This window comes from Lepidochelys kempii, chromosome 6 (assembly GCF_965140285.1).
Source record: "Lepidochelys kempii isolate rLepKem1 chromosome 6, rLepKem1.hap1, whole genome shotgun sequence".
Lineage (NCBI taxonomy): Eukaryota > Metazoa > Chordata > Testudines > Cheloniidae > Lepidochelys > Lepidochelys kempii.
In genome coordinates this window covers 22,015,071-22,027,347 of record NC_136385.1, presented here as the reverse complement: position 1 = coordinate 22,027,347, position 12,277 = coordinate 22,015,071, and the positions used below count along the sequence as shown (strand labels likewise).

General features: G+C 49.0%; 2 protein-coding genes across 5 annotated transcripts in view; one reads left to right on the top strand and one right to left on the bottom strand.

Annotated features, from left to right (window-relative positions):
• The first annotated feature begins 1,535 nt into the window (after positions 1–1,535).
• C6H11orf24 (chromosome 6 C11orf24 homolog) overlaps positions 1,536–12,277 on the top strand; it is a 65,595-nt gene continuing 54,853 nt past the window's right edge. For 2 of the 4 annotated variants that reach the window (XM_073347079.1, XM_073347081.1), the window contains exon 1: positions 2,219–2,337. The gene's annotated coding sequence lies outside the window, so the exon portion shown is untranslated. Of the gene's footprint in view, positions 1,707–2,218; positions 2,338–5,829; positions 6,642–12,277 lie in introns of those variants that run through there. The other 2 variants (XM_078853151.1, XM_073347080.2) reach the window with 2 other exon arrangements.
• LOC144930682 (uncharacterized) overlaps positions 7,611–12,277 on the bottom strand; it is a 42,495-nt gene continuing 37,828 nt past the window's right edge. Inside the window, exons 3-5 of the mRNA XM_078853440.1 lie at positions 9,132–9,147; positions 8,274–8,438; positions 7,611–7,622 (exon numbers count right to left, since the gene is read on the bottom strand). Coding sequence (XP_078709566.1) covers positions 7,611–7,622; positions 8,274–8,438; positions 9,132–9,147 — 193 coding nt within the window. The remainder of the gene's footprint in view (positions 7,623–8,273; positions 8,439–9,131; positions 9,148–12,277) is intronic.

The following is a 12,277-nucleotide window of genomic DNA, read 5'->3' as shown; positions in this document are numbered from 1 at the left end:
CACTGCTGATCTTTTAGCAGAAACACCAGCTAATGTCCTTTTTGCAAAAAGCCAAAATGCCTTCCATGCCACTTCAGGGCATGAAAGCTTCAAATGTCCCTAATAACCAGCCATCAGATGCAGTTATACATGGTTATATAAATCTTTGGTATGTCAAAAATGGAAAATATGGAGATCAACATAACCCAGGTTCTACTGTACCAATTGTATTATTAATTTTTAATTCCGTAACAGCTTCCTTTTAAAATTTTAAATGAAGGTGGTGCCACAGACATTCCTGCTGCAGATTCCAGGGACCCTGGTACAAAACGTGGGCCCAAATTGCTGCAGAGTACACAGTTCCTCAGCTTCACCACCACCTACAAGACTGATGGAATGAGAACCTGTTGCACTGTGTATATTCCTAGTGGTTTACCTAGCAATTTGTACACACACTACCAACGTATTGCCCCCTTTCTCAATATTTCCTAATCTCCTGTGACATTCACTTAAAATTTTGCTTGCATTTTATATTAGTATTAGACTGGGATTTCAGGAAGCAGTACCTTGAGGAGACGGTGGCCATTGGAGTGAATAAGCTTTAATAGGTCTTACTGTTTAGAGAAATTCAGAAACACAAGAAGAAACGAAATACGTTCGTATGACTACATCTACTTGTCTCCAAATTGTCCAGTGTATCCTAAACTGGACTCTAAGAGCTATATATTGTGTAATATGCAATGCACACTTTGGGTGCCTTATACATAATAAAAACATCACTGGTGACTGCCTTTTGTGAACACAGAGAATCTAAGTAGTAGCTCAAAAAATGAAAAGTGTGATGAATTTAGTTTTTAATTGTTTTGATTTTGCAGAAAACATCAATTACTTCTGTATATTCTCATTCCTTCGAGAAATGGTGGGGAAATGGCTTTATAAGCCGTAGAATACACAGATAATTCATCAACAGAGAGATCAAAGGTTTTTCCTGAAGAATTATAAGTATGAAGGAGAGCGAGATTCTGTATGACAACAAAGGAACAGGGCTGGCCTTATGGGCTGTAGCGCCTTAACCTTCAGTTTCCACCGCCTCCAATCCTGCTGCCAGTGGAGGGGTGACCCGGACAGATAGTGAGTTTTCTCTCTGGTCTTGCTGCTGGAGGGGAATAACCTGAGAGTTGCTATGCCAATACTGGAGTACAGTAAGGTGAAAGTTCTTGCAGTGGAATCTGAGAGGTGGCGATATTTTGCTATAAAAATGATTAATTAAACCAACATTAACAATCCCAAACAGTTGGGAGCCAGAGACTAGGCAGGTTAAGCTCTACCGAAACCAATGGGAATGGTGGGTACCTATGCCAGGGCTGAGTTAGACCTCACATGCCCTCAGATAATTGGTCAGGAAGGTACCTGTGTATATTTTTAACAGTACAGTGTTTTGCCCGGTCTGCCACAAACCCCTCGCCGAGACCTAAGGGTGTAACAGGAGAAGCAGGAGCTGCGCTGTACCCAACCTCCTCCAAGCCTGGGTTCAAAGGCCACCAAGGTCCACTCAGTCCTTCGCCCTGGCAGCTGGTCCAGACCCGACAAAGCAGCGCGGTGGCGGCGAGGCTCCTGCGGGCTCAGGCAGGGAAGGGCCAGCGCCCAGCCTCGGGATCCCTTGGCCGCAGTGGCTCAGGGCTGGAGCGGCCAGCAGGGCAGAGCCGGACGTCCCTGGGCACCCCCAGGTAGGGCAGGGCAGGGCAGGGCAGGGCGAGGCCCAGCCCGCCCCCCCGACAGCCCCCCGGAGGGTTCACCCAGTGCCGCCCCCCCGCCCCCCGCGAGAGCGAGCCCCGTGGGCGATGCCAGAGGGAACCACTGGGACCCCAGGGGCGGGGGGAGGCTGCTCACACCGCAGGAGTAATCCCCCCACTACATCCCCTTTCTCTCCTCCCCGCCCTCCCCCCCCATCGCTACCGTCGGCGCCGCACCACGCATCCGCTTCCGCTTCCCTTCCACGTCGATGCGCGGCCCTCCAAATTAGCCCCGCCCCTTTCCCCTCACTTCCGCAGGCTGGAGGGAGCCGCGCGCGCGCGTAGCCCCGCCTTCTCAGGAACGCAACCTCTGAGAGGGAAGCTGAGCTCGCCGGCGGTGGGGGGGGGGGAGCCGTGGGAGGCGGGGCCGGAATAGGGGCGTGGCTACGGGCTGGAGGCGGAGGCGGGGCCGGCTCGGCACCGGCAGGGGGGCGGGGCCTGGCAGAGGCATGTGGCGGGGCCGGCGCCGCCGCGCAGGGTTCTGCAGCCCCAGCTCCGCTTCCCCAGGCAGCTGCGCCGGAGCCGGAGCGGGGGCCGGGCGCGCGGCGTGGCTGCCGCTGGCCGGGTAAGCGCGTCAGGCGGGGAGCCCCAGGCGGCGGGGCGCCCCCTACCCCCGGGCCAGGTGCTGCGGGGGCCGCTCCGTGTCTCCGCGCTGGGTGCCCCCTGCCCCGGGGGGGCCGGAGCCAGGGCGGGCGCTGGGGTTGGGGTGAGGCATTTCGTGTGTCCACCCCCCCCCCCCCCGGCTTAGCCCGCTGCCCCTGGGAACCGCCTGCCCCGTGCTCGGCCAGGGCGTGCCCGGGATTTGCACCGCTGCTCCCGGCCTTGGCACGGGGCGGAGTTCGCGCTGCGTGTGTGGCCACCTGTCGCCGGCGGCTGGCGGCGCATTGCTCCAGGTGCGCGCCCTGGCCAAGCAACGCCAGGGGCCACCTGCCTGGCCGGGGGTGGAGACAGGAGCGAGGGCTGGGCAAAGGTGCTCTGGAGACTCACGCTCTCTCTCCCACACGCGCGGGGCCTGCAGCGGTGGCGTCTGGGCAGCTGCCCCTGTGCCGCCACGGGGACCGGCTCCCATTCAGTGTGTGCCTGGGCACTGAACTGGAAGTACCATGTCTAGGACTAGGTGGGCCGTTCAGGGTCCAAGTTCATTGGTTCCTGGGCCCTCGTCCTTGAGACTGAAGATTGTCACCCAGTATGGTGGCTTACACCTTGTCTACACGAGAACTTGCCTCAGTATAAGTTTCGTCGCTCAGCCGTGTGGATTATTCACACCTGAAGTTATATTGAGCCAAGCGCCTATGTCGGCAGGAGAGCTGATAGAATAATTAAGCCAAGGGGAGAGCTCTCTCCGGTTGGCTTAGAGCAGGGGTTGGCAACCTTCGGCATGCAGCCTATCAGGGTAATCTGCTGGCGGGCCACGAGACGTTTTGTGTACATTGACTGTCCATAGGCATGGCCCCCCCACAGCTCCCATTGGCCAGGAACAGCAAACTGCGGCCACTGGGAGCTGTGGCGGGCATGCCTGCGGACAGTCAACGTAAACAAAATGTCTCTCGGCCTGCCTGTGAATTACCCTGATGGGCTGTGTGCCAAAGATTGCCAACCCCTGGCTTAGAGCATTTCACCAGAAATGCCACAGCTGCATTGGTGCAGCTGTAGCCTTAGTGACTCCGGACACTTGACAACTAGAAAATGGGCAAAGATCAGGCCCAAGAGCAGTGCCAGCTCTAGGTATAATCAGACTGAGCGATTGCTTGGGGTCCACTATTTGCTTTTTAGTATGTGGTGTATGTGTGTGTGGGGGGGGGTAAAATATTCATGCTTAAAACCCCCCAGTGAGCTAGCCCTGTCTCTGCCTAAGAGACAATGTGTGTGAAATGGATAGTCAGTATAGCTTGCAAATTCTGTTAAGCTTGTCTTATGTCAGCATGTGAATCCTGTGAAAATGGTTTGCCCTTCAGTTTTTGATTAGGGCTTTGCTTACTATCCAAGCGGCATGTATTGCCCAGGTCTGACAGTAGGATTCTGGCCTGTATCCTTTGAGGATGGGCTGATTTTATTTAGCTGATTTTTAAAACAAAATTTTAAACTGATTGATTATTTGGAAGGTGGTGTGGTCAGAGGTCCATTAACCAACTCCAGTGTCTAGGCAATTAAACCACAACGTGTAAGGGTCTCAGAACAATGTAAATGTTTCCTCCTACCAGTACTGTAGTCTTCTGGATTGTGAACTCTATAGTTAAGACTGGAACTTATGTAGAAGATAATTTAAGTGAAATCACACTGTTAGAAGATTCACAGAAGCTTTCTTTTTAGATTGGAATTTTCGTTTTGGGGGGGGGGGGGCAGAGGGAGGGAGAAGATCTAAGGAAAATTCCTTTTTTTAGTTCCATTTTGAATGGCTTGTAGACAGTGTTTTAATTTTTGTATTTCCTCTAAGTGTCTGAACTTTAAAATTTTAGGCCCTATGTCTGCAGACTTGAGCACGTGCTTAATTTTCTGAGTGGATTTTCATGTTGAAACCAGTGGGACTACACACAAGCATAAAGTTAAGTAATGTTTAAAGCCCCAAATCCTTGTTGTTTTGGATCTTTAAAATTCATGCAAAGCTAGTCCTTAATGAGGACCACCAGATCAGTAATGGATATCTTGTAAGCCAAATCCAGCCTACTGGGCTCCCAAGTCCTGTCCTCCCAAATAAATGTGCCTGTCACCTGTAATACACACAACTCCTGACTACCTTCCCACTAGAAGAGTGCCTGAAAATATAGCCAGCAAGTGCCTTTAGCAGATCACGTCTACCAATGGCTTAACAAACTTATGTAAGACTCCCTTGCATTCAGACAAAAATGGTGCAACGAGCTTAATATCAAGTTCATTAAGGCCACAGATCATAAACCGCTTTAATTACATCACTTGGGCATGTTCACACAATGCTCCATGTGTTGGCAGAGCACATCCATAGTTGGTGCTCTAGCATCAACAGAGGGAGCAGTGCACCATGAGTAGCTATACCACTGTAAATTGCCACCTTCTCCTGCTAAGAATTCTGGGAATGGATCACAGTGCATAATGGAGGTGGGACCACTGCCCCCATGATGCAGTTTTCTCCATCCCATAATTCCAAAGGCTTTCAACTGCATTTTTTGCACCATTTTTCAACTGCCCTTGTAAACTTTGTGCCTGCCATTTCTGCCTGAAAGCATGGATCTTGCACTGCTTTACAGTCTTGTGAGAAGCGTTATGAACACAACCTGCCTGATCCTGCAGTATTTCATGAACTGCAAATCTGAACTGGAATCCATGCTGCCTGCCCTGCTGGGTGCCATGGAAAGAAACAATTCAAGATTGATGTTGGTATTGTGACAAAGCTCTGTCCTTGCCTCGGTGGGTCCCGCGTTTCCTGGCGGATTTTGCTAGCCTCAGAGGCTCACTGTGACCCTCCACATAACCCTTCTTCCTCTAGGGACAAGGGTCACAGACTACTGAGCCATTTTCATCATAAGCCAGCAAGGGAGGTGAGGAGAAGTTATCCTTCCTTGCACAGTCTCTGTTGTCTCCCAGTCTCAGTGATTAATCAGGGGGCAAAGGTGGTGGGGGGAGCCCAGGCCCACCTTCTACTCCGGGCTCCAGCCCAGGGACCCTAATAGTATCAGCTATGGTAGCTGACCTTTTAGAAACATGATATGTACAATTCCCTGGGCTACTTCCCCCACAGCAGCCCTTACTTCCTCAAGCTCCACTTCACCCTTACCTCAGGGCCTCCTTCCTTGTGCCAGATATGGTGTGTACTACTCAGCTTCTCCAACAGCACAACTTCCTCCCACAGCTCCTGACATGCACACCCACCTGACTGACTGGGAGGCTTTTAACTAGTTTCAGCCAGCCCCTGACTGGCTTCAGGTTTCCCAATCAACCTAGCATTCTCCCTGCCTTCTGGAAAGTTCTTAATTGGCCCCAGGTGTCTTAATTGACCTGGAACAGCTTCCATTTCACTTAACCTGGTACCAGGGATTTGTTTAGCCTGGAGCTAATATATCTATCTCCCACTACTTTTCTATAGCCATCTCGCCTTGCCCCGTCACAGTATTCATGGAGCAGCTGCACACAGTGGACTGTCGCTATTGGGCCCTGGAAACAAGCACCCAGTGGTGGGATAAGATTGTGATGCAGGTATGGGATGACGAGCAGTGACCACAGAACTTTTGGATGCATGAGGCCACCTTCTTTGAACTGTGTGGAGCTTGTCCCCACCCTGTGGTGCAAGGACACCAAAACGAGAACTCCCCTAATGATGGAAAAGCAAGTTGCCATCACTGTGTGGAAGGTGGCAACTCCAGACCACTACTGTTCAGTTGCGAATCAGTTTGGAGTTGTAAAGTCCACTGTGGAGGTTGCGGTGATGCAAGTGTGGAGGGCCATTAATCGCTTCCTGCGATGAAGGACTGCAAGTCTGGGTAATGTGTAGGAAATAGTGGATGGCTTTGTGGCAATTGGATTCCCTAACTGTGGCGGGGAGTAGATGGGGCACCTATCCCAATTTTAGCCCCAGACCATCTCGTGATGGAGTACATCAACTGAAAGGGCTACTTTCTGTGGTATTGCAGGCGCTGGTGGATCACTGAGATCGTTTCACTGACATTAACGCAGGGTGGTCAGGGAAGGTGCATGGCGCACGCATCTTCAGGAACACTGGCTTGTATAGAAAGCTGCACGCAGGAACTTTCTTCCCAGACCAGAAGATTCCAATGGGAATGTTGAAATGCCCATAGTGATCCTGGGAGACCCAGCCTACCCTTTACTCCTGTGGCTCACAAAGCCCTACACCAGAAACCTTAGCAGCAGAAAGGAGTGCTTCAACAACAGGCTCAGCAGGTGCAGAATGACGGTAGAATGTGCATTTGGCAGATTAAAGGGTTGCTGGCGGTGCCTTTTTGGCAGGTTAGACCTCAATGAGGAAAATATTCCCATGGGCATAGCCGTCTGCTGTGCTCTGCCTAACATTTGTGAAGCCAAGGGAGAAAAGTTTCCCTGGGACGGAGTGTTGAGGTGGATTGCTGGGTGTCTGATTTTGAGCAACCAGACTCTAGGGCTATTAGAGTGGATCAGTGGGGGGGCTATTTGAATCAGGGATGCTTTGAAGCAGCATTTTGACAGAGCCCCAGTAATGTCTCTTTCTGTAATGAATTGAGGTATTGTTTACTCACCACCTTGAATGACCCCATAATGATTCCTGTCTGAGCGTTAATTGTAGTCTGCAAATGTGCCAATTGATACTTTGTATGAATTTCTGTTGAAACCACCCTTTGTCGGTCACAAATCAAGAATCACTGTCTTTATAAGATTCACTTTTTATTAAACCAGTAATACACAGATTAATGTTTCTTACAAGGGACATGACAGTGAGCAGCACTCTCTGAAGTGAAGGATCTCACAGCTGCATGTAAGTCCAGCTGTCATTCTGGGGAATATCCCTGGAGGGGGGAGAGCAAGGAGTACTGCAAAATGCTGTTAACATGAGAGGAATGTGTGTGGGGAGTTTGGAGACAGCAAGGAAGGCAGTTCTGTATGAGCTGCAGGGAGATTCGAGCACACATGTATTCCACCTGTAGCGCAGTCAGGGACATCAGCATCTCTGTGTGGTTCTCCAGGAGCTTTATCATTTTCTACTGACCCTGACTCCTCTCTTGGCTATCCATTTGTAGTTTCTTGTTTGTTGTCATGCTCTGTGCTTGCTATCGGCCTGATCTGATGTTTCAGAAATTGCCACAATCACATCCTCCATACTCCTTGCTCACCTCCTTATCTGAGAGAGGTTCTCTGCTGGTATGTAGGAGCTGGCCCTCAAAGGTACATCTGCAGAAGCAAAAGACACAATAGAGTCAATATTGTGTGTGCATTCATAGTTCTGAATCATAAAAGTTACATTCACATCTTTCTCACTTTCCCTTGGCAAGCACGCAGTACGGCCAGAGTACTAAACATGGTGAATCCAGCCTGGCGGTGAGAGTGCAAGATGGGACAAACGGTTTTTGTGGCTTCAAAGGGACAAAGGATCTGTACTAGCACCTGGGGACACCATTCTGAATATTGGCACCATTTTCCACAGGCGAGGGTGATAGAAGCTGAAATCGTGTACAGCTTCAGACTGGATTCCTATGCTGTTCACCTGTGTGCTGCTTTGGTTCCTCAAGAAGTAATTGCTGATTTTCATGGCAAAGTTTTCTACAGTGGGGAGGAAAAAAGCAGCTTTGCCGAGGAACCTTCGGCAGAGGATTGCAGAGCGTCTGCAGGAAAGTTTCCTAGAGATCTCTGTGAAGGATTTCCGGGAGAGCTGTGTGCATTAACAAACTTTTCTGCAGGGTCCCTACTGCATAGCTGCGCAGGGGGATGCAAACGGTACCCATTGTTAATTTTGTTCCCTTCTCCCATGTGCACCATGTAAGAAAATAAAGGACACCTCTACCTCATGTATCTGTGCACTATCAAAGAAAAATGAGTACTTACCGGAGCTCCCCTCTCCCGCTTCAGGCACTCCAGAGCTGGACTGGCGGGGCTAGCTGGCCCCTTCTCATCCATGCCATGAGCAGTCTGCTTGTAGATGTCAAAGTTCCTACTGCTGGATAGGAGCTGCGACTGCACAGCCTCCTCTCCCCACAGATCCAGCAATTCCTGGGTATTTAAAGGGGGAGGGGCACATGTCTGTGTACCTGGCTGCAGGGCAGCGGAGTAGGAACTGCTTACCAGAGTGATCATGATGGGCATTGTGGACACCTCCTGGAGGCCACGTAGGGTGACATAAGCAAGCGTTGTGTCTACACTGACACTGACTCGCTCTAACTTTGTCGCAAAAAGCTGTGTGCCGCTTGTCAAGGTGGCTTTATTATGGCAGCGTAGCAGGAGAGTTAAATCTGCGAGAGGAGCATTGTTATATCCACAAAACCTGAAAACTGCAGTGTAGACAAGGCCTAAGAGTTACTGGAGGGGTGTTTTGCATAATGTTAAGCTGGCCTTTTTTTCCACCTACCTTTTTATTCTTGTTCATCTGAATTAAAGCTTTCAATAGGTTTAATTGGACCTTGTACAAGCCAGCAAGAAAAACCTACAAGACTCTGCTAGACACATAGTAGAAGAGCAAAGCCATTTTCAAAGCTTTTACATGTAACATCATGCAGAGAGATTTCTTTGCTGTGGATTTCACTCTGACAATTTCAGTGAATCTCTTAACTCAGCGTTTTTCAAAGATTGGGTTGCGACCCAGTACTGGGTCATATCAGGCACTGGGTTGCTCTGGTCAGCACCGTTTACTGGGACATTAAAATTCCCATCATCGGTGGTGCCCAGCTAAAGCAGGGTAGTCCATACCTGTTCCGACACCATGCTGCACCCAGAAGCGGCCAGCAGCAAGTCCTTCCGGGGCGCAGCATGGTCAATGGTGCCAGAACAGCCGGAGGTAAGTCTGCACCCCTTCCCCAGCCCTGAGCCCCTCCAAATTTTGAACCCCTTCCTGCACCCCAAACCCCTCAATCCTGGCCCTACCCCAGAGCCTGCATCCCCAACCCTCTGCCCCAGCCCAGAGTCCCTCCCACACCCCAAACCCCTCATCCCCAGCTCTACTGGGTCGCGGGCATCAACAATTGATCCCTGGGGGGGAGGGATAGCTCAGTGGTTTGAGCATTGGCCTGCTAAACCCAGGGTTGTGAGTTCAATCCTTGAGGGGGCCATTTAGGAAGCTGGGGCAAAAATTGGGGGTTGATCCTGCTTTGAGCAGGGGGTTGGGCTAGATGACCTCCTGAAGTCCCTTCCAACCCTGATATTCTATGATGATTTTCTTCAACTGGGTCCCCAGAAAAAAAGTTTGAAAACCACTGTGCTAGGGAATATCTTGCATGATTATGTCTCCAAGCACACAACAGAGATTAGTTTAGAGACTGCTTCTTGTGTGAAATCTACTGTAGACTCTAACCTTCGATAGGTGCCTGTAGAAGACAGCATTTGCTAAGTACATCCTGTTTCCCATGCCTATTTTAACTTGCATGAAGTTCTGCGTTCTAATAATTGTTCTCTCAGTGACCTGGTGCGGGCCCTTGGACATTCTGGGGCTAATACTTAGCTGTTTCTTGGGACTGTAATGAAGATTTGTTAAGGTTTGTAAAGTACTATATGAGCACTAACTATTTAGTTGTACTCGGATACTATTGCAGGGCATGCCAGGAGCGTACCTTGATTGGACAAGCTGAGGCTAAGCAGCATTATGGGGTAGAGTTTTTTGTGGAGCCTTCTTTGTTTTTTCTTCACTTTCAAATGTTAGTTTTCTTATACCTACAGCATACCTGATTATGTCAGTCTGAATTAATGGATATGTATTGTAAACCTTAATTATGTCTTCGGAAAATCTTGAAATAAGAGAGAGTTACCTCCCTGTCCTCTCCCCAGCTCACATAAGTTGAGAGGACCTGTCCAAATCATTTTGGATTTCCCTTCAAATTCTCCCTGGTCTAAGAATAACCCAAATACATTTTAGGCAGAAAGACACTTTTCTTGAAAACTTACTGGGGGTAGGAGTCACAATCAATGTTCCTTCTAATTTTTGACAGGCTGTGTGCACAAAAAATTTCTTCTGTGCAAATTTTTGTGCACGCCGTGTTTCGCCATATGCGTGGGGTTTAGGATCTGTGTGCACAGCGCGCACAGCTTAGAGGGAACAGTGGTCACAATCAGGAGAAATAGATCTCAGCCTTGTCAAGTGTCAATATTTTGGCTTCCTAAACTTTCCCTTACTCTTCTCTCCTTACTCAAGTGTTATGTTTCTGCTAATTCCTTTGTTGCCTGGCTTCCCTGTTCATTCATACAATGTGTCATAGCCTCCATTCATGGAAATGTTGCACTCAGCTATTGACCTTTATGATGTTGTCATCTGTTACTGTGTATTTAGCCCTAGGAAATTTGCTTTCCTCTAGTCATTCTTGGCTATAAGCCATAATCCAAACGAACACAGAAACTTTGCTGCCTCCACTGGAAACGTCGTGGGCAGTGCATCTAAGATCAGCTCATCTTTGCTACAGAAGATGAGGCTGACGTATTGCTGATACTAGGCTGATTTGTGGCAGTGTCATTGCAGGAAGAATATTAATGTGGCAGTTTCTGTTGGGCTCTGCATTCTTTATTTCTTTTTGGTCTGTTGATGTGTGCTGTTAAGCAATGGCTGCTTTCCACTTCAGCAGTGGCTGCGTTTCAGTCCTGGGTGAGATGGTGGGGGGAGGGATAGCTCAGTGGTTTGAGCATTGGCCTGCTAAACCCAGGGTCGTGAGTTCAATCCTTGAGGGGGGCCATTTAGGGATCTGGGGCAAACACTGGGGACTGGCCCTGCTTTGAGCAGGGGGTTGGACTAGATGACCTCCTGAGGTCCCTTCCAACCCTGGTATTCTATGGTCTTTCAGGGCAGTTGAAATCTGTTTAAGTGTGTTGGAATGTTAGACTTCTTTAGAAACCCTACATTTTTTTTTTAAAACACTTAAAGGCGAGGGTCCCTAGTATGCTCTTGTGCATAGTTCATGAAAGGCAACATGGTGTGAAGGAATGAACAGAGGACTGAGGGTCAGGAACTCCAGAGTTCTAATCACAGGTTTGCCATTCGTTTGCTGAATAAGCTAGGACAAGTCATTTCACCTCTTCGAACTTGTCTGGACTAGATTTTTCTCAGATATCCTACCTGTACTACCACCTACGTAGCCAAGAAGTCAAGGAGTAGAAGCATTAGGGAGGCACTGCAATCGCTCCTGACTATTGCAATAGAGAACACCACCAAAGTATCCATTCCTGCCTGGCCCAGACAGCAGAGAAAAAAATGGAAAGAAATGAATTTTGAGGGTCAGTGGCAGAAAATGTCTGATGCAATATGACTCTACATAAAATAAAAATCTCTACAAGTGTGTACCACTGACACAAAGGAGACAAAAAGCCTCATCTCTGCTGCAGGGGCAGCAAAGTTGCACCTTCCTAGATGGTCTCGGTCATATGTGCAGTGTGACACACAGTGCATCTGTGTATCTTCAAGTTGCATCTGTTCACAATGTTGTGAATTTTGCTGAGGAGTTAGTTATCGGTTGGATCTGATTACCTGTCTGAAAAGCAAGTTAATCTTCAGAAATCAAGGTTGTAGCTCTGTGTGTTGTTTGTCCCCTTGTGCCTAAGTACATCTCCTGTAGCCTTAATTTGAGGAGCCTCAGATTACTGTATCTTCTCTGGAGCTTCTCTGGAACAGCTCAGGCACAGTGTGTAGGAACAGCCAAGTAAGGCTGTATTGGGTAGCCTTAGCCTTGGTACGACAGTAACTGCTCGCTTAACGTTGTCGTTATGTTCCTGAAAAATGCCACTTTAAGCGAAAAGATGTTAAGCGAATCCAATTTCCCCAGGGAAATTTTTTTCTCCTGACCAAAGACTATATTTTATATATATAAAACACACACTATATGTTTTAAACAAACAGTTTAATACTGTACACAGCAATG